This window comes from Puma concolor, chromosome C1, assembly GCF_028749965.1.
Source record: "Puma concolor isolate L17-30 chromosome C1, mPumCon1.1.hap2, whole genome shotgun sequence".
Lineage (NCBI taxonomy): Eukaryota > Metazoa > Chordata > Mammalia > Carnivora > Felidae > Puma > Puma concolor.
The window spans coordinates 85,903,977-85,925,531 of record NC_141674.1 but is presented as its reverse complement, the minus strand read 5'-3'; the positions used below and the strand labels follow the sequence as shown (position 1 = coordinate 85,925,531).

Here is a 21,555-nt window from a genome sequence, read left to right as displayed (position 1 = left end):
TGATTCTTTAAATCTTCACTACCTAATTCTATCAGTTTATTATATATTTCTGTGTACTCAGGGACACTACCTTCCCTGTCATTTCTTTTTTCTTTCTACAATCCACAAATAGCAACACAATATTCTGCCTAGGGATGACTATTAAGAGAACAGAGATTTTAACCAATAGTTAAAATGTGAGGTTTTGATATATAAATTTCAATCACTTAGTCTCTGATAATTAAGAATTAAATCACTTAACTAAAGCCTTTAACTTAAACCAAGATTAGAAGAAGCCGAAGAAACAATTCTGTTAATAAAAACATTGAAACTAGAGTAATATAAATCATGGTTTTATAACTCACTAAAATGTGAATTTTTTTTGTTTTAAATATGAAGTTTTTGAATCAAAAGGTTAAATTTATCTTCAGATAGTTACTTTGGAGAATAAGTGTAATCCAAGCAAACAAATGAGTTTTTTAGCTAGAAGAAATCATTTTACCAACATCCAGTGGAGGATGTTAGGAAATGGTCATCTGATCTGTGACAGCAAGTCATAGAAACAATAGCACAGAAAATAGATTGGAGGAAGATAAGTAAAGTTATAGTTTGGGGCTTAGTTTGGGGTATAATTATGTAAGACAGATGGGGACAGAACTGATGATTGAATGATGAGAAAGAGAAGACTCCAAGATTAATCTGTTTTTGGTTAGAGCAACCGGATGGATGGTGATGCTGAGATGGGGAAATGAAGCGTAGAAGCTGTTTGGTGGTAGAAGTGGAAGAGAAGTAAATTGGACATAGTTGTGGGACATGCAGGAAGAGGCAGTTGTGTAGATCCATCTAAAAGTTCCTGAAGGGGTTTGCTGACCCTGCAAATTCAGCAGGTCAAGAGAATACCAATATACATATCCCACATAGTCACTTCCTTAGGATATCGTAGTAAGGGAAATAAACAAGGTTGAGGAAAACAACAATCTCCACGTATAGCTTGTGTAACGACAAACTTACCTGCGCATACAGTACTTGGAACCATTGTCAGAAACATATCATTAAGTTAAATGCGTGCAGGGCTGTTATCAGTATAACTCTTATGTGTGTGGATGTATGTTTTATGACACATAGTTGAGATTATGCCTGTTGTAGAATATTTTTTATTTCTCGGCATAAATTGTTCAATGATGCAAAACAGATTGTAAGACACAAATTAGCATTCCCTGATCCAGTAAAATCATGTAAATTATAGAATGATGTATTACTTTCATTTATGTTCTTTTGTTTGGGAAGATGAGTAATTAACTTAGAAATAATCCAACTACCTTACTTTAATAATATTTGCATAAAAATTATAAAAGAGAAAAAAGGTTATAACTGAAGCAGAAATAATAAGACCAACCCTGCCTATTGTTATTAAAAATAGATTTGTGAATTAGTACTATAACACTTAATATTTATTGAGTATTTACATTGTGCTTGGAACTGTTCTAAGCATTTTACATACGTTATCTCATTTGTTACAACAATCTCCTGAGGTAGGTAGTATTATTATCTTCACCCTCATTTAAAAAGGAAAATTGAGGCACAAAGAGATTAAGCAGTTGCTCAAGGTCATACCCTGAGGTGGTAGGGTAGGATCTGAATCTAGGCAGTCTCAGAAAACAAAAGAGATTAAAGTAGAAAGGCCAGGGATTAAAAATGGGCTAGGCTTCTAATTTAGAATTCATGTAATCATAGATCTATTTACAGGATAAAAAAGTTACCTAAGAATATCATTATAGGATCTCAAATTAGTAATTCAGATCTTTGTCTTGGCAAAGGTACCAATGATTAAGACAATTTTTACAAGTAAAGGCAGAAATAATTCAAGAATAATATGAAGAGAGTAACAGTCCTTACCATAGGTTCAGTTTAATATCTGCTTGTGCATAGAAACTGCTTACGAGTTAAATGAGGCCTACATGTGAAGTTGTTTTTGGTTTCATTATCTAATTTCCACTTCATTCCAAATTACTTTCCCCAAAAGGAGAGAATATACTTATAGCTGTACTTATATGTATAAAACTGTCTTTGTTAAAAGATATGATAGCTAATTAACTTCAGAAGTTATCTGCAAATTCGAATTTAATTTGTGAATGAGGTTTATCTTATCTTTTTGGAAATTCTAACTAGGTAATCAATTAAAAAATGAAGTGAAATAGCTTATTTCCCTTGAAAACATCTCTTTAGTTTTGTTGTTTGTCATGGATAAATGCAGCTAATACATAAATACAGGTATGGCTCTGGAAGTCGGAAGGTGAATTCATTAATTGTGAACATCTCTGAATTTGTTTACATTAGAAAAAAATCACAACTGATTATCCTTACCAGATCTAAATGGACAAAAAATCCATACATAAACCAAATTCTCAAATTGGCCCTTGTTATGAACTGATGATTGATCATTACATCTTGAGAATTAAAGAGCAGTGAATAAAACCAAGGAAAAAAATTTCCAAAATTAATACAAATAGAAAGTTAGTGTGCTGGTTGTGTACTGATATGTTATGTGTGTTTCAGATAACCAAGTCAACCGTTCAACTACTTTACCAATCTCTATGAATACTGACGGATAATATAACTCAAGATGCCCTGCTGAAGAGAATTACTTTGGGAATTTGGTGAACTCAATGTTTGTACTTCTAAAGTAAAAATCAAAGCTATTACCAAAGTTCAATGAGGCTACAACATTTTTTAAAGTTCACATTATCTGCTATGTAAATTATATTTTCATGAATATAAAAATACAATTGAAAAAATTTTTTTTGGTGGAAGACAGATGTTCAAAATTTCTTTTCCATTAAGCACTTGTTTCTGGTGATGAAGAATGATTTGGTAAAGCAGTTAACAATACATTTTCCAAAGACACCAGAGGATCTGTATAATACTGTAAAGCAGGACTGAAACCTTTCTGCTGTAAATACTCGACTCGGCCTTGGTCAATCAGCAATTTACAAAGATGCCCTATTTTCTTCTTTTCTTCAACAGTAAGGAGCCTAAATCGAATAAACACAAAACATCATTAAAATTTGTAGGAGTTTATGAAAAAATTATTGTAGTCACTTCTATTTATTGATAAAAGTTGCTAAGTAACCCATGATATACTAGGTGCTATGTTCCATGTTTCCAAGATACATTTTATTTATGCCACAATAAAAGTGTATTTTAACTTATTCTAAAATTGGATGGTAAAATGCATCTTCATCAATAGATTCTTGGTAACATTTATCTAAAAAAAACCTGAAGCAATAACAAAACATTTCTGCCTTAGTGTTGTGCATCTCAAAGTAGTCACTTACCCAGGCAAACTCTCAGTGCTGTCGTCCGTGATTCTGCATCCCCCATCGTCATGCTCTTCACTGTCATCACTGTGCTTATCTTTTCTCTTTGAGGTCACGTTGGAGGCTTCCAAAGATGTTTTTCGCATCCCACAAGTTGCCCAACTACTCATTCGCTGGAAGTAGTGGAAATCCACTGCTCCAAGGCCTAGAGCCCTGAAATATTCTTTGCCCACATAATGTCTCCAATCACACCTGTGGTGACAACAGAGTGCAATAACAATGCCAGCCACAGGGGTCCACTTCTCTGGGACATTTTTCTCATTTCCTTCCTTGGCCAAAGGGTTAATTTCTTTGTCTGTTTTATCATTCTTTCTGCGTTTGGCTAAAGGTTCTTCATTCCTTTCCTCACAACTGGCAGCATAGGTTTCAACCAAACATCGTAATGCAAGATCTGCAAACACAATTATGTGGCCCCCCAAACCACATCATCTTTAAAAATAAGTATTTTTTACATTTATTCAGCAGTATGGCTTCTAAAATCCCAACAATAAAACCTACTTAGGTTTATACTTGTAATAATTCATCCATGAATTATCAATTTGTTCATGTTTCCTGTGTTCTTGTTAGCATCTAATTTTCTCTGGTGACTTATTCTGCATAAAATCTACTTCCCCCCAAAACTGTCTGAAGCTTAAGATCTAGAGTTTGTAAAAACTTTTAGTCCAACTACTTGAACTGGCTCTCATTTTTCCTGCTCTAGCTGAGGAAATGACTTGTACAGAAAAAAATTATTCATCTACACTTACATTCCAGGAAAGTTTTGAGTTTAAGAAACCCAAAGAAAAAAATTGAGGGGTAAGGCATCTGGTGAGATTTAATGTTAGGTGTGAGTCCTGAAATGTAAGGTGTTCACAGAAAAAGCTGATGAGCTGAAGAGTTGAGAAGAGGGAGTCAGACTGTGGAAAGTAGGCCTCACTGAGCAGCCTTACAGGTATTTATGTATTAATTCAGCAGTTAGTTACTGAGAACCTTTTGTGTGCAAGCTTTGCGATGTAACGATGATTATACACATAAACTTAGAGGTGAATGTACTCCAAATTAAAATGAAAATTTTAAACCTAAAAGCTAAACAAATAGATTTTTGATGAGTAAGACTATTTCCCACTGAAGACCACTATACTGATGACAATATTGGAAAGACCCCAAAATTATGCTGTGAAACCCATATTTTCTGTCTGATTAGACTGGCATGCTGTGCTTAGTCAATCAGAAACATAAATATTTTAAAATTGTATTACCCTAAGATGTCACCAGTGACTATTAAGTGATTTTTTTACTAGTAAATTTAATTCAATATATGAGTTTAAGTCGACAAACATTATTGGGAGAAAGGGATAGCTAATCTATTATTTCATAAACTATTATTTCCTGACAAAATATATTCAGTCACTGTTTTATTTGTATTAGACCTAAGTAAATGATTTTCAGAAATGTGAATACCCAGAAAAACTATTAAAAGAATGAAGTTATTTTAGAATCAGAAGTAGCTTTAACAATCTATTTCAACCTCTGCTTTACAAAGAACTTAAAGGACAAAGCCACACACCAAAGAAAGGGACAAGAACACACAGCAAAGTGGTGGCCAAGATTATTCGTTCACTCAAATGCTTACTGTTTCTATTATTTGCCAACCATTGTGTTAGCACATTCCCTGTGCTCAAAAATTTCACAGTCCAGTGGGAGAATTAAACATAGTTAACTAAATTAGCTATTATATAACAAATTGAAACACAATAAGGTAGAGATATGCAGATGGAATGATGATAAACACTATGGAAATTAGAAATTGACACAGTACAGTACATGGGAAAAGTATACAGGCTTTTAATTTGCTGACCAGTAAAGGGGCAAGCAGGAACTAGCAAAGGCTGGAAGGCAGAGGCCACACTGACCTGGTTGTCCTGTTAAAGAGCAGGTTGTCTGTTAGCAGGTTAGTTAGGTTAGTTAGTTAGGTTAGTTAGTTAGCAGGTTAGTTAGTTAGGTTAGCAGGTTGTCCTGTTAAAGAGCTTGGACTTTAAGCTGTAGGTATTAGGAACCATTGAAGAGTTTTAAGGGGAAAGACATATTAGGTGTGCAGCCAATGGGTCCAAATATTAGTATTTAAAGAACAGGCAGTGGAAGGTGACCATGAGAAAACCAGAAAGAATGGCATAGATGTAGGGGAAGAATCAAGAAAGAAGAATCACAAAGGAGAAGGAAACAATTTTAAGAAGGGCAAGCAACTGCAGCAGAGATTTTTCAGTAAGACAGTAGAGTGATGGAGAATTCAGATAGAGTGAATCAAGAGGGGAAAGTGGGGGCGCCTGGGTGGCTCGGTCAGTTAAGCGTCTGACTTCGGCTCAGGTCATGATCTCATGGCCCGTGAGTTCGAGCCCCGCGTCGGGCTCTGTGCTGACGGCTCAGAGCCTGGAGCCTGTTTCAGATTCTGTGTCTCCCTCTCTCTCTGCCCCTCCCCTGTTCATGCTCTGTCTCTCTCTGTCTCAAAAAAAAAAAAAATAAACGTTAAAAAAACAGAATTTATTAAAAAAAGAGGGGAAAGTGTGTGGAACAAGGAAAAATGGCCAATATAGATTATACTTTGGAGAAACTTGAGTTAGATGGGTAAGAGTAAATGAGGGTGCTTTTATTCCTCCCCAGGATAGAGTTGGCTTACTTTAGAGGCTTTTCTGAGGGTTAAATGAGATAAGGTACATGAAAGTCCTCTTAAAAACTATGAAGGACAACACAGATATACAATATTCAAAGCCATTTCTGGCCAAATTGAGTAACATTCTATGGAGGCTCCAAGATCCCCGGATGGGAGATGAGGAAATCAGCAGGAGCCAGGAAGAAGACGTAACAGTAGTTAACACTCGTTGAATACTAATATGCGCCAGATACTCACATGTAACCTGGTAAGTTATATGTTATTATTCCTGTTTTACAGATGAGATAACCAAAGCTCAGAAAGGTTATGTAATTTGCCAAGGTTACACAGCACAGCTGAATCCCAGACTATCTGATGCTCTTTCTACTTTACCATGCTACACCTGACAGATCTAAGTGCTAAGATAAGATCTTAGATTTTTTACCTAGCATTTCTTTTTTCATTTTCCCCAGAATCCTGGTACATAAACGTCTTCTGGTGGGAGAGGTTTCAGAATCCTTCCCAAGCAACTCCTTAAAAAACTCAGTAGCTTTGGGGCGCCTGGGTGGCGCAGTCGGTTAAGTGTCCGACTTCAGCCAGGTCACCATCTCGCAGTCCGTGAGTTCGAGCCCCGCGTCAGGCTCTGGGCTGATGGCTCAGAGCCTGGAGCCTGTTTCCGATTCTGTGTCTCCCTCTCTCTCTGCCCCTCCCCCGTTCATGCTCTGTCTCTCTCTGTCCCCAAAATAAATAAACGTTGAAAAAAAAAATTAAAAAAAAACAAAAACAAAAAACTCAGTAGCTTCTGGGGTGGAATTATACAGTCTCCATAAATGATTTGTTTCCTTTTCGGTTGAAATATAACCCAAAGTCTCATGACTCAGTATTTACACAAAAAACTCTTAATTCATCCTGTCAAATGGCCAAAATGAGCAGATAAATAAGAAAATGCTATATTTGATATAACACAGGGCCAGTGCTACTATGAAAATTAATGAGTTTAAGCATAAGTGGTATAAACTACTCAAGAGACTATTTCAATGTTTGGGACCATATAAAGCTAAAACTTAATGTGTTTGTCTAGTATGTAAACATCATTAGTATGTTTACGTACCTGTTGCCACACCACACAGATGCTTTCCAATTCCTACCACGGGTAGTTTTTCTTTGCTTAGCAAAGGAATCTTGTCTGTAATAAAAGTAAATGAGAACCGAGTTAGCTCTCTTCTGAGATAAGGCATTCACATGGCATTCTAAAAGAGAGAACCAATTTGAACCTTTAGATTTTAGGGCGTGAAGAGACTGAAACAAAAACTTCACTTTATTGCTGATGAATGAGAGACTCAAAGATGTAGTGACCTGATAAATACCAGCCAGAATTAGAATTAAAGTTTCTTTCTTCTTTTCTTCCCTTTTCTTTCCCTCTCGCCTTTCCTCTCAAGTTAAAGTTTCTTGACTCTTAGGCCAACGTTATTTCTTATATACTGACCCAGGACTTTCCTCTGTAGAAGCCTTTTTTTGCTAAATATTATTAACACATTGATAAAAGAACTCAAAACTTTCCCTGCTAGAAGATGTATTTTGAACAAATAATACACATGATAAACATATATTAATAATATGTATTATAACATATTATATTCGATATTATAACCGTATTATGTTATATAGTTTTAAATATATCTTCATGTTCAAAAATAAAATGTTTTCTTAAGCTTTTCACATTATTTTGAAAAAAGAAAATATTCATAACAGTCCTGAAAAAGTAAAAAAAAAAAAAAAAAGCCCACAAGGTAATGCAGTAAAACGTACTACATTCGTTATGGCCTCCATTTTTTCCCCATTCATTTTCCTTTTTCTAAGATTCCAAAATGAAAAGTATGCTTCCCACTACAAATCCAGCCACAGCACCTAGTACAGTAGAACAGTCCAATGGAAGTACTTAGTAAATTCAACTTTTCTGTTGCTTGCTTTCAAATGTATTATATTACATGCCAGGAGAAATTGGTACCAAGTGGAATAGTTTGCCTGTGTCAGGGAAGATAGAAGTTTAAATTAAGATAGTTCAAGAGACTTACCATCAGTTAGGGTGAAGGGAAAGGGTGTCTAAGAAAGCCCTTCTGCTTTATGCTTGAAAATTACCTCATTTCCTCTCTCCCCTATTTCTTCGGGCTTGGAAAATAGAACAGATGAACTTCTGGGAAATGATGGTAGATTGAATACAAGTATCTGGTTTGCTCCCTCCCAAAACTCTACCAAAATGAGAATTAAAGGATTTCTGAAAAGGTATAAACTCACAAAATCTGAAAGAGGTCAAAAGGAGACAAAAGTGGGAAAGGCTGAGAATTAACCAAATTTATTCCACAAATCTTCAAAAGGCTTAAGAATTGGGGGTATCAGGTACCTTGGAAGTGGAGCTGAGTAGCTACAATAGTGTTGGTGGAAAGTCTACTTAAGTAGTCAGATCCCCACCTCATAGCTACTTGGTGAGTACCTCTTTCCCACTTGGTAGAAGACTATGCATGAATTCTCTGGAGCATCAGGAGGTCAGTGGATTGAGGGACAATAGGAAGTTGAGAGTTGAAGTATGGTAAAGGAGCAGGAATAAGTGAGTTGTGCATATGGATTTCCCCACTGGGTCCCAGAATGTTTGCAATCAGATCTTTAACCTGTAGGTAGGTGATCAGAAGATTCTCCTCTGTGGAATCTGACCAACTCAAGAGGAAAGATCACATCTTAGGCAGATCACCCCAAAGTGAAGCTCAGAGTCAACAATTCCACCTGAGGACTTGGAGTTCTGAGTCCCTCAATCCTAAGAACATACCATCAAGGAGCACTAGCTGTTTAAGGACAGCCTCTAAGTTGAAAGAGACAGACCAAAACAAATGGAAAAGAGCAAATTGGTGAAAGCAGATTATGAAGGGAGAATAATTCTTAAAAACCATTATTAATATCCTCAGAAAGGTAAGATATGGCAATTAAGAGAAAAGAACAAGATATAATAAAGGTAAATTCAAAGAAAAAAATCTTAGAAATGAAAACTATGATAGGAGAAATTAATTGGGAAAATTTTAGAAAGTATAGAAAAGAGACCAAAAGACATAAAACAAAGAATTCAAGAGGAGTAGAAAACCATCCCAGTAGGTCTAATAGCTAAATCATGAGAAAAAAAAAATTTTTGAGACAGAAAGAGTATGCGAGAGAGGCAGAGAGAGAGAGGAAGATAGGCTCTGAACCACCACTGCAGAGTCTGATGTGGTGCTTGAACCCATGATCTGAGATCGTGACCTGAGCCAAAACCAAGAGTCAGATGCCTAAACAACTGAGTCACCCAGGCACCCCAAATCATAGGAATTCTTATGTAAAGGGAGAAAAGAGAAAGTGGTGTAGAGAAAATCATGAAAGAAAGAATGCCAAGGAAATTTCCCAGAAAGCTGAGAGTACTAGAATCTCTAAATCAGGATTTTTCATCTTTGGCATTATGGACTTTTTGGCCCCAATAATTTTGTTGTGGGGAGCTATTCTATACCTTACAGGATATTTAGCAGGCCTCTGGTCTAGGAAGCTCTCTGGCCTGTATTAGATGCCAGCAGCATACCCACAGCTATGACAACCAAAAATGTCTCAGACATTGCCAAAGTACCCTGGTGGACAAAATCGGCTCCAGTTGAGAACCTCTGCTATAAACGGAAGAGTCCAGCACAATGGATAAAAATATAACCACATGAAGGCACATCCCTGTGAAAATTCATAACACTGACAACAAAGAAGGGCCTATAAAATTTTAACAAAAAAGCAGATCACATACAAGGGAACAAGATTCAGAATGGCACTGAATGTTTAAACAATACTAGCGGAATAAACTTTCAAAATTCTAAAGGAAAATGATTTTCAACCTTGAAATACAAATCCCCAGGCAAGTCAAGTGTAAGCCAAAATAAAAGATATTTTCGGACAAGGCAAGGTCTCAAATGCATTGTTTCTCAGGAAGCTATAGGAAGAGGTGCTCTGCCCGAAGAAAGAGTAACTCAACAGAGGAAGATGTGGGGAAAAAATATGGAAAAAGAAATTCCCATCCAGAGAGTCGAAGAAATCCCTAGGATGAGACTGAAGAGAGTTTTAATGCTGATCATTGTGCGCCAAGAACAGAGGGCATCCAGTCTGGACTAGAACATGTCTGAAGGATACAGGGGAGAATTATTTTAGGAAGATGGAAAGTAATAGAATACTTGATGAATGTCTTACAACAAATACATTTTTAAAAGACCAAGTAAACAAAATTATAAATTATTAATTTATCAACAACAACAAAAAACTGTACAGGAAAAAGTAATTTAATACATGTTCCTGCGATTAAAAAAAATGATGATTTAATCTTTAGTGCATATTAGAAATATGAGGATTGGGAAGTGTTTGCACTTGAGGCGGGGCAGGAGTAGAAAATCTTTATCTTCCACTGGGAAAAACCAGCAGATAATGGTTGAAAAAAAAAAAGGAGCAGCAAAAACAAAAGCCTGTTGTTAGACACTTGAGATAAATATAAAAATTCACCTGTAAGAGGTAAATGTGGTTGGATTTAAAGAGAGAACCATGGCAGGGAGGAAGTGGTTGGTGCTGTTTTTATAAAAACTTAAGAACTTGTAGCACTATTTGACTCTTGACCACACATATGTAAGTTTAAGAAAAGCCCAAAAAAGAAAAACAATAAATGAAGAAAAAACAAAGGGGGGATGTCTCCGGTGAACTGTTTCAATAGAAACTTCCTGTTCTTTCTCTTTCCCTAAAATGATGAATAGTCAATTCCAACCGTGCCCCCAGGAAGAGAAGTCCTCTAACTGAATGTCATCTTCTCATTTCAAAATTACCTTTAATCCCTCTCAGTGTGTCATTAAGTCTTTTATTTTCAAAATTAAGAAAAAGCCAAAGTATGGAAGTCTGCAGATCATGACCTGAGCCAAAGTCAGACACTTACTTGACCAAGTCACCCAGGCGCCCATATGATTCACATTTTCACTGGTGGCTATATTTTTAGGTAGGTCATTGTTTAGCAGGAGAGAGATTTTTCAACTGGTACAAATTCTAAAAGGGCAGTAGTGAACTAGATTGTAGATATTTGCTCCCTATTAATCTCTCTTATTTTGGTTTAAAATATGGAATGGGGGCACAGAGTGGGCACAGAATAGTCATATAGAAACTAAGAAATATGGTAGGCTACTTTTCAGTATGCTTAATAAGAATTCAACACCCACCATAAAAACTTGTCTAGAATTTTCAATTTTAGAAAAGTAATATACTCAGTTAAATAATTTTAAATACAGTGATTTATATATAAATGCTGGGTTGCTTCACAAAGCTGTATTAATTGGTGGGATGGAAGAGGTTACTAGGACATGTCTATATTAATATGAAAAACTACAAAAAGGTACAGAAAGGCACAAAGAGTAGGACTGAAGGGTGTGTGTGTGTGTGTGTGTACAAAATGGGACTTGTATACACAGAGATGAATTATTTCCTTTGCTACTTTCTAGGAAGTATCTTTTGCCATCAGCTAGACAAAGAACTACCTTAATTCTTTAACAGTTTAGGTAAAGTCATGTTAATTATAGGTAGAAGGCTAGTGTATGGTATGAACAGACTCATAATTAAACAAGACAAACAAATAATATAGGGACATATTATTAACACTTTTAAACTCTTTCCTAATACGACACTTCATTTCTAATTGATACTGAAACCCCATTTTAAAAAGTTCCAACCCTGGGGTGCCTGAGTGGCTCAAGTTGGTTGAGCGTCCGACTCTTGATTTTGGCTCAGGTTGTGATCCGAGGGTTTTGGGACCGGGTCCCGTGTCAGGTTCCATGCTGAGCATGGATGGAGCTTGCTTAAGATTCTCTTTCTTTCTCCCCCTCTGTCCCTCTCCCTCGCTTGCATGCTTGCTCTCTTTTAAAAAAAAAAAAAAAAAAAAAAAAAAAAAAAAAGGGAAAAAAGTTCCAACCCTAATTCAATTTACATTCATTCAAATGTTAGATATAACATTTTATGTTAACAACGCATTAATTTTAGTTTGTCTTCATTGAAGCACGGTTCTGCATGATTGGATTTCTAAGCAACCCTCAGAATTTGAAACTTCTATGATTTATGGTAGAGCAACTGAAAGTTATGCAACTTACTCAAACACAAGTGCTGAATATCAATTTGAAGTCTCTCAAACACTGAATTTTTCTTCCTGTGTTTGCCATCTACCTGCACAAAAATAACATTATCATAACAATGGTTTTTTATATTTAAAAAGATTTCTATTTGTTTTCAAAATTTGGAGGAAATAATTTCCCATCTTATTTTTTAATACTTAAAAAACAGAATCACTAATTAAAAAATTTAAGATTATATATTCTTTGATGAAAACTCTAAAACAGTATCATACATTTTTAAAAGCCTTGAAAATTTTATAAATTTTTATGTATCATTATTTCCTTTAACTCTAAAATGTCCCAATTCACTGATGAAGGAACTAAGGTTCAAAGATGTTAAGTGACTAACCTAAGGTTATTTGCCAGCTCCTTTGCCTTTGCTAGCCCATAATACACTATTTTTGGCTCATTCCGTTTACTCTCTCTGAAAGATCACAATCACCATTCTGATCTATGTCTATGTGCCTATGACTTCCAAATCTACACTGTGGCCCAGATCTTTTTGATGAGCACCAGGCACATACCCAGTTGTGAACTAGAAAGTTCTACTTCAACAGCAAAATCAATCAAAACTAAACTCATCATTTCTCTCTCCGAACCTATTCTTCCTCTTCTCCTTGTATATTCCCTATTTCAGGTAAAAGGCACCACAAGTCACTTAAAGCCATAAAGTGTCACCCGAAATAACTCCTCTCTCATACTTAATGACTAATAAATCAACAAGTCTCCTTGCTTCCAAATACTTAGCATTTCTCACGCTTTTTTTCTCTTCTCCATCCTACTGCAACAGCCTCAGCTCTGGCTCATGTCTTACTTGAATTACTGGATAATTAATCTTATCATTAATCTCTCATTAATCTTCTGCTATATCTTTAATGGTACTGTTAGGATGAACTTTTTTTTTTTTTTTTTCAACGTTTATTTATTTTTGGGACAGAGAGAGACAGAGCATGAATGGGGGAGGGGCAGAGAGAGAGGGAGACACAGAATCGGAAACAGGCTCCAGGCTCTGAGCCATCAGCCCAGAGCCTGACGCGGGGCTCGAACTCGCGGACCGCGAGATCGTGACCTGGCTGAAGTCGGACGCTTAACCTACTGCGCCACCTAGGCGCCCCTAGGATGAACTTTTAAAAAGCCTTTCTTGGGGCGCCTGGGTGGCGCAGTCGGTTAAGCATCCGACTTCGGCTCAGGTCACGATCTCACGGTTCGTGGGTTCGAGCCCCACGTCGGGCTCTGGGCTGATGGCTCAGAGCCTGGAGCCTGCTTCCAATTCTGTGTCTCCCTCTCTCTGTCCCTCCCCCGTTCATGCTCTCTCTCTGTCTCAAAAATAAATAAACATTAAAAAAAAAAAATTTAGGGGCGCCTGGGTGGCGCAGTCGGTTAAGCGTCCGACTTCAGCCAGGTCACGATCTCACGGTCCGTGAGTTCGAGCCCCGCGTCAGGCTCTGGGCTGATGGCTCGGAGCCTGGAGCCTGTTTCCGATTCTGTGTCTCCCTCTCTCTCTGCCCCTCCCCCGTTCATGCTCTGTCTCTCTCTGTCCCAAAAATAAAATAAATAAATGTTGAAAAAAAAAATAAAAAATAAATAAAAAAAAAAATTAAAATAAAAAAAAAAAATTTAAAAAGCCTTTCTTGGGGCACCTGGGTGGTTCAGTCAGTTGAGTGTCTGACTTTGGCTCAGGTCATGACCTCATGGTTTGTGGCTTTATGCCCTATGTTGGGCTCTGTGCTGACAGCTTGGAGCCTGGAGCCTGCTTTGGATTCTCTCTCTCTCTCAAAAATAAACATTAAAAATAATAAAATAAAATAAAACAAAACAATAAAAAGCCCTTTTAGTTTCTTCACCAACTTTTACATTTACATATTCTTTCAATCTCCTCTCAGCAGTTGTTTCCTCTAGGAAACCTTCTGTGACCCACACTACACTAAGGTTGGTGTTCTATCTTCATGCTCCTAAGGGCTTCTGGTACTCACCATTATCGTAAGAGGCTTATTAGCAAACTGAACCGAAATACTCGTAAGTCTACCCCCTAGATGTAAGCTTCTCAAAGACAAGAAATAAACTTGTTCCCCTGTATCCCCAGCATGTAGCTGGCTCAAGTCAAATGCCTTCCCTTGGCATAAAATATGACACCTTCCAGAGTCTAGCCCTCCTCTCCCATCTCATCACCACTGAACTCTACTTGGAACCATGCATTCCCATCATAGAGAAATGTTTCCATGTTTCCCTGTTGTTTCAGGTATTTGGTTACGTTGTTCATACTTCCTAGAATGCTTCTTAAACCCTCTATCTAGGAAATGTGATTCTCCTTTCAAGACAGAGCTCAGGCATCACCTTTCCTATATAGCCATTTGCATCCCTTCCCTGAAATAAAACATGTCACTCCCTCTTCTGAACCTACACTGTACTTTGTACAGTTTTTTTTTCATATTTTGATACTTCTCTGTAATTCATTTGTCTTTCCTTTCTAAATATAAATAATAGAGCGTAGGGACTTGTCTTGACTTCCACTCAATGTCTATCATGGTGCCTAATGGTATGTTCAGTAAATGTTTACTGAATGAATAGTTAGTAGGTGGCACAGGTAGGTTAGGACCCAAGACTTTTAACTCCTAGCTTGAGCTTGGCCCTTTCCACATATTTTCTTATCTCTGCAAATGGTTTTAAGAACACAGCTCAATGGACTATCAAAATTTAGATTAAGAAATGACCTTCAGTTTAGGTCATGAATATAATCAGAATAAAAAGCTACATCAAATTAAGGCAAAACATTCATTTTCTTAAAACGACATGTTTCTCAGTATCATTCTTTCTTTCTTATTTTTTTTTTAATAAGAAAAGTGCAGCTTGGTTATTAATATACTGTCATGGTTTCACTTGCCTTGAATCTCGTGGTCACTTTTTCTACTAGGATGAAGTGAACTTTTTCAGCATCTTTTAAGGCAATATCAACCCAATGAGACAATTTTCCTTTTCCTGCTCCAAACTCAACAAAACATCTTCTTGGACCAAGTAACTTTAATTTTTCAATGTTACCTAAAATAGAAGCCTGCAAACTTCACAAGATTATTTTATAAACTAGAGCAAACACATTTGGCTCAAGGGGGAAAACATCAAGGTAATTTCTACATATGGCAGCATGTGCACATTGGTAATTTTTGTTTGGCTTTAAAATTTTTCTCTTGCTTTAAGATTTTTAAAACACAGTACTCAGAACCATATCCATGCCAAAAGTTTTTAATATATGTTTCCACATATTTTTGAAATGGAAAGATTCTGTACTCTGAAAGATAAACTAAACAAAATCTCATTAATAACTATATTTAGAAAGAATGTTAGCTTTTGACAAATGAACAAAAGGCCAATTTTAGCACAGTTACTATGGCCTAAACATACCTGCTGTTTCAGGTGTTTGGTTGCAGAATCACCATTTTTAGGGTCATTAAGGGCATCATGCAATGCTGGATGGGACATAATTTGATCTTTAAGTGTAGAGTTCAAACCTGTGCCAAATATAAGCACAATAGCTTAAGCAACCAAACATGAAACCGTAGGGCTCTGAACAATGGTAGTAACATTTTTTAAACCACATTGGTATCAACTCATAAAGCACCTAATTATTCCAAAAATTTTAACTTGCAACTGGAGGCAGACTTACCTTCGCTTGCTCTCCGCAATTTCTTAATTAAGTTTTCCAACTGCTCTTCAGAGAGAGAAGAAATTGGAACCTATATACAAGAATGGGGTATGAGCTGGTTTGGGAACTAACCGTCACTAATAATATGGATTCTATAGAAAAAATACATTCTAAATTCAAAACAATTAATTTATTCCAAACAAAAAGTGGAACATAGCTTATTCCCAGTGTGGAGACAGCTTACAAACACCTTTTAAAATTAAATATTAAATCAAGTACTTACTAATTGTTCAGGTATTTCTGTTTCATCTTTTAAGCCTGCATTAATATCTTGAATAAAGAAGTCCTTAATAAAAACAAAACCACAACAATACTGTTATTAATGTGAAGAGCTCACAAAAATTAAGCTGAAAAACTGATACTTCTCTTTTTCCCATACCCTGTACCTGCCATCCTTCCTTTCTCCCATTTAGGAATAAAATAATCACTGAGCACCTACTGCGGTCCTTAATTTGCTTTCGGTGTCAAGGATTCACCATAGCAGAGAACACAACAAAAATCTCTATGTCCTCATGGATCTTATATTCTAGTGAGTCGTTATCTGAATAAATGTGTATAGTCTAAAGAAACTGATTAGTAATTTTTGTTAACGTTTTCACCTGTCTATAGCATATAGACTGAAAGTTGTCAATTTTGCGTATGGTGTAAGAGTAAAAAACAACCAAGTACCAACTATATACGGCTATTCAGCAGAGAAGCAGTAGGTCCAAAAGCAGATAAGATATAGATATTACAAAGCTTTAGGTCTGGTTTCTTCTATTTTATGTATTTTTGTGTGATATAATAAATATCTTTAATTTTTTTATTAAACGGTGGGAACAGCTCACCCTTTAATGTCAGTGTCACCTATAGTTCTGTCCTTAGTCTCATGCTCTATCACCTGCTACCTCTTGAGTCTCCTCTTCTACTCAGCTCTCCCCTTATATTCTATACTCCAGTCACGTGCAATGCCCAATCCCAGACAAGGCTATCAGCTCTCTCACTTCTAGGCCCTTACATATGTTTTTTTCCCTGTCTGGCAGGTTCTCCTTTGACCTGTAGGTCTCATATGTGATACTCCTTCAGAGAAGCCTCCTGACTCCTTCCCCATCTCTTTCACCCCCTATTTCTCCCAAAAAAAGGATTAGGTTCATCTCCTTTATTCTTTCATAGCACTCTGTACTTAATCAATTTTAACATAGACAATATTGTATTTTTTGTCTCTCCCACTAGACTGTAATGTTCTTATAGCCAGGGTGCTTGGTACAATGTCTGGCATAAATGTTCAATTAATATCTGTGGAATAAACAAGTTCCTCCCTCACCCTTCTAATCTCTTACCCTGGGTAACTTAAAAATCCAAGGCCTATAACCTGTATGTATTTGACCTCCAAATTAACGATTCTACTGACTTTCAGACTCACATATCCAACTCTCAGTTTTTAGCCACTGAGTTTTGATTCTGCTACCTAAATAATTCTTGCATTTATTTTCTACCCTTTTCTATTCTCTTTCATTTAGTCTCTTATCATGTCCCACCTGGATTTCAGCAACAGCCTTTAACTAGTCATTCTAATTCCAAGCCATCCTTCCACACTGCTCTGAAAGTTTTGTAAGAGGTAAATATGGCCATTCCATTCCCTAGCTTAAAATCTTTCAGTAGTTCCCCACATCTTTCAGAATAAAGTCCAAGTTCCTTGAAAGTTTCAATGTAGTTTCTCAATTTCTGCCTTTGCACATACAGTTCTTTCCACCTAGAAGGACTCCTCTTCCTTTTCTTTGCCAAATCAAGACTCAGCTCAAGTGTTTTTCTCTCTGGGAAGTTTTTCTTGACCCCTTGGCTATAATTTTAAGTTTTATACAAGTCTGTGCTCTTATCACATATTTACTTCTTTGATTGAACTTATTAAATAATATCCCTTATTTACAAGTTTACTTTCAAACTCCTTAAAGGCTGGGACCATATTTTATTGAAATAAATTTAGTAAGCACTAAATATTTTGAATAAATTGTGAAATTATTTTCTAAATGACACTCCTGTTGCATAAAATTCTATTATCTGAATTAGGACTACAAGTGGATTCATAGTCTATATATATACTCAAATGCATTTACTACATTCAAGTCTCCTGAGGCCAGAGCCTTGTTAAATATTCACATTTGTAATCAACTAAGTACACATAAACATTATATACCACACATTTCACCACTCAGTTTTACTGACCAAACACTTACAGGTTTTGGCTTCTCTCTTGAGTTACACTTTTTCAAATGTTTTGCTAGTTGATCTTCATATACTGTGCTAAATTTAAAGAGAAAATTATTTAAAATAAGACTTGTGACAGTTAATCTTTCTAGCATAGAAAAACCCTTATCTGACCCATACTTACTGTTTTGGATCTAAAGGACACAGAATTCTCTTCCGAGCATTTTCTTCCTAATAAAGAAAAATGATGTATTTATTTGTATAAAAAAAATATCACGTTCGTTGCTTACAGATACTAAATATAATTTCAGTGTAATCATAAGCTTATGCATTCCCAAAACAAGGTAAGGAAACCTTAAAAGGACATTAATAAAACACTGGCAAAATCAGGTCACAGAGTTTGACAACAAAAATCTCCAACATAGCTGGTTTATGTATACATGAGCAAATACTGCTTTGGACAACAAGGGTTTATAACTTCAAATAGGTTATAGAGAAGATCTACTTATGGAATTTTGAATCTACAATAGCACTGACTATAATTTGCACTATTACTTTAGGCACCCCGAAGAAAAATCTGCTGCTGATTTAAAATATGACATGTGATGGATTTTAAGGTGCATTCTGATTTCAGAAATGTTAAAATGTGAGAAAAAGAAGTTATCTTAGAAACAATAAAATATGGTATTTTAACCATTTGGTATGTGGCCATAATCCTACTGACTTTGCAAGTTTTCAGTATAGCAGAGCTATAGCCCATTTGTTTCTAAGTTACGTGAATTTAACTACATGTGCTAGAAAAAAACCAAAGGAGAATTAATAGTGCTAGCAATTCTATTCAATATTCTTATGAATCTGTATGCAACAGGATAGTGTAATAGTTAAAACCATAGGTCAGTATAGGATTGCCAATATTGATCTATCAACTTCTAACTCAATGACCCGAGGTAGGCTCATTGCCTCATCTAAAAGATGAGAGTATGTCTCACCTCCTAAGGCTTGTAAGAATTAAGTGAGCTAATATTAAAAGTACATTTAAAAAACTTCTTGGCATGTCGTTGGCCATATAGTAAATGCTAACTGTTCACTGTTATTAACAATTCTTTTTTCAGTTTATTTCAGTTATGAATGCCTCCCAGTATACCCATGAAATGACTGAATTTCATGGGAAAGCTAAGAGACTTTTCAATATTTTTTGAAAAACTGTGCATTATTCTTCCTTATTTGCTGACTCTAAAATACAACCTCCATGAAAAGGGAAGACTCTACGTTGACTCCCCAAAGCCTAACCATAGAGTTGGGGGAAAAAAGCACTTTTATTATTTGGGTTTAGAAACTGGGTTTCTCAACCTTGGCGCTACTGACATTTTGGGCTGGGTAGTTCCGTTTTGTGAGGGGCTGTCCTCTGCATCATAGGATATTTCGCAGCATCTTTGGCTTTATCTATTAGGTGCCAGGAACACTCTCCTCAGTTGTGACAACCAAAATGTTGCAAACATTGCCAAGAGTCTGCTGGGGGGCAAAATCACCTTCAGTTAAGAAGCAGTGGGTTAAGAAAACAACAACAAACAGTGGGTAAAAATGTGTACAAGTGGTCTCAACTACATATGATACTTAAGACAAAAAGATGGAAACATACACCCCATTATATCATAAATCACAGATTCAGTAGGATGCCACATTGAAAACCAAATCGTGTCATGCAAAGTGTTTTCACTTATCTTGCAATTTTTCTTCAAGGGACCAATAACAACATTCCTTCCTCTCCAGGAATACCAATCAGCTTGTAAGGATCTAGTCATATTCTACTAATGTCACCAACTGCATTCATCTTCCAGATGTCTCATTAAGGTGAAGTAGAAGGTTTCAGAGTGAGAACAAAACTTTCTTCTATCAGAAATCCCATTTTTTGATCAAGGGATGTTTATCTCATCTTTAAATATGTAAGTGGACTGGGCAGTTTAAATACGTGTTCGAGGGTCAACTGTATATCGTTTGACAGTACAATTCTATGTATAACTGTATTATCAAACAAAATTGTACCCTTCCTGTTACCGATTTGAAAAAGAGCCAATTCTTACATGATTTTAAATCTTTCCTTACCCCTTTCAGCAGTTATAAGTTACTTTCAAAAGATTGTACTCTAAAGAAATATTTCTTACGTTTTTATTTTAATCACTCGGTGCTCATTAGAAGTGCACTCCTTAATCCCCATCACCTATTTCACCCATCTCCTCTTTGGTAACCATCAGTTTGTTTTCAACAATTAAAGACTCGTATGTATAAATAAATTTTTTTCAAAAGTTTCTCAACCGCATTCACAAAGAAGTGATTATCACTCACAAAACAATCAGAACACGATTAGTGAAACCTTAGGATCTTTGACCACTATTCTTTCTAAACTACCTTTACCCCTCAGGAAAGGGGAGAGTGGGCGGAGTGTAAGAGACGGTGGTCTGGAGTAAAATTAAGATCTAGTATTGCCAAGAGTTAGGATCAAAATGAACGGGTTACTACTGGCGCTGCTCTACTTAGTACAAGAAACCACTGCACTTCACTAAGACTCATCATCGCTCCCTAGGGAGAGCAGGACTGCGCTTAGTACAGGAAAATCTAGAATATCCAGGGTGACAGCAGAAATCTGTCAGAGGCGAGGGGCCGGACCAAGAAACTTATTTCCAACTCTCGAGAGGGTAGGGTAATACCAGACCTCCGCGGCTCCAGCGTGTTCCCCACAGAACCTTTTCCCCGCTGCCACCACCATCCTGCAGAACCGCTTCTTCTTTTCTACGTAGTAACTGCATCGACCCTCAGCTGGAAAGTCAGTCGTGTGGGGGGTCGACGCAGAAGCCGCCATAATTCAGGGTTCGTTTGGGATGGCAAACATTAGGCGAAGGGAAGAAAAGTTCTCCGCTTCCCTTGGGTCCTCTTCCCTTAACAAATATGGCCACCGCGAGTCCCGCCACGCAGGCTAATACCCGGAACTGCCGGCCGTCTCCTGCAAAACCGGAAAAAACTGATGGTGGCTGACGAGGTCCAAATCTCCTGCACCTTCCCTCGGTTTCTGTTATCCCCGCCTCCTCAGCGGAAGCCGAGCGCCAAACTCAAATTTTAGCAGGACCCGGACGCCTTTCGGCTAGTTCCGCGGGCTGGGCCTGCTGGACTTTTCCGCTCACTGGCACGGGCAGCGGTCCAACATGAGCCAGGTTCTGTTCCAGGAACTAGTCCCGCTGCAGGTGAAATGCAAAGACTGCGAGGAGAGGTGAGGTTCCGCGTTACCCCGTGCCCGCGGGTGGCGGTTGGGGTCGGGCCAAAGTGGGGGGGGGGAAGATGGCGGCTCTGGCCAGGGAGCACCCAGTTGCAATTGGGTGAGCGGCGGGCGTCTCAGGACGCGGAGAGAACCGCAGCTGGAACCCAGTGTTAACTTCTCTCACCAAGTTGGCCGTTGCTGACGGCGCAGAAGGGAGGTATAGAGGAAATAGGAACCTGATCCGCATCGAGTTA

General features: G+C 37.1%; 3 protein-coding genes across 7 annotated transcripts in view; 2 read left to right on the top strand and 1 right to left on the bottom strand.

The window, feature by feature from the left end:
* Positions 1-3,188, top strand: part of LRRC39 (leucine rich repeat containing 39) — a 29,580-nt gene extending 26,392 nt beyond the window's left edge. For both annotated transcript variants that reach the window (XM_086717679.1, XM_025912140.2), the window contains exon 9: positions 2,536-3,188. In XM_086717679.1, the coding sequence (XP_086573805.1) occupies positions 2,536-2,591 (56 nt within the window). In that variant the 3' untranslated portion in view covers positions 2,592-3,188. The remainder of the gene's footprint in view (positions 1-2,535) is intronic.
* On the bottom strand, positions 1,118-21,137 carry TRMT13 (tRNA methyltransferase 13). 3 transcript variants are annotated; one of them, XM_086717670.1, is made up of 11 exons: positions 20,762-21,137; positions 18,236-18,282; positions 18,081-18,147; positions 16,091-16,153; positions 15,829-15,898; positions 15,567-15,673; positions 15,048-15,219; positions 12,150-12,218; positions 7,094-7,168; positions 3,315-3,747; positions 1,118-3,011 (listed from the first exon to the last, which is right to left on the bottom strand). In XM_086717670.1, the coding sequence occupies exons 1-11, from the start codon at positions 20,906-20,908 to the stop codon at positions 2,816-2,818; spliced, it is 1,446 nt and encodes a 481-aa protein (XP_086573796.1). In that variant the 5' UTR covers positions 20,909-21,137; the 3' UTR covers positions 1,118-2,815. The 3 variants fall into 3 exon arrangements, with proteins under 3 accessions (XP_086573796.1, XP_086573797.1, XP_086573798.1); XM_086717671.1 differs by lacking the exon at positions 15,048-15,219 and having other exon boundaries at positions 12,150-12,222; XM_086717672.1 differs by lacking the exon at positions 3,315-3,747 and having other exon boundaries at positions 2,804-3,011.
* The window catches only part of SASS6 (SAS-6 centriolar assembly protein), a 57,925-nt gene continuing 57,477 nt past the window's right edge, over positions 21,108-21,555 (top strand). Inside the window, exon 1 of one of the 2 annotated variants that reach the window (XM_086717665.1) lies at positions 21,108-21,313. In XM_086717665.1, coding sequence (XP_086573791.1) covers positions 21,249-21,313 — 65 coding nt within the window. In that variant the 5' untranslated portion in view covers positions 21,108-21,248. The remainder of the gene's footprint in view (positions 21,314-21,555) is intronic. The other variant, XM_086717666.1, reaches the window with a different exon arrangement.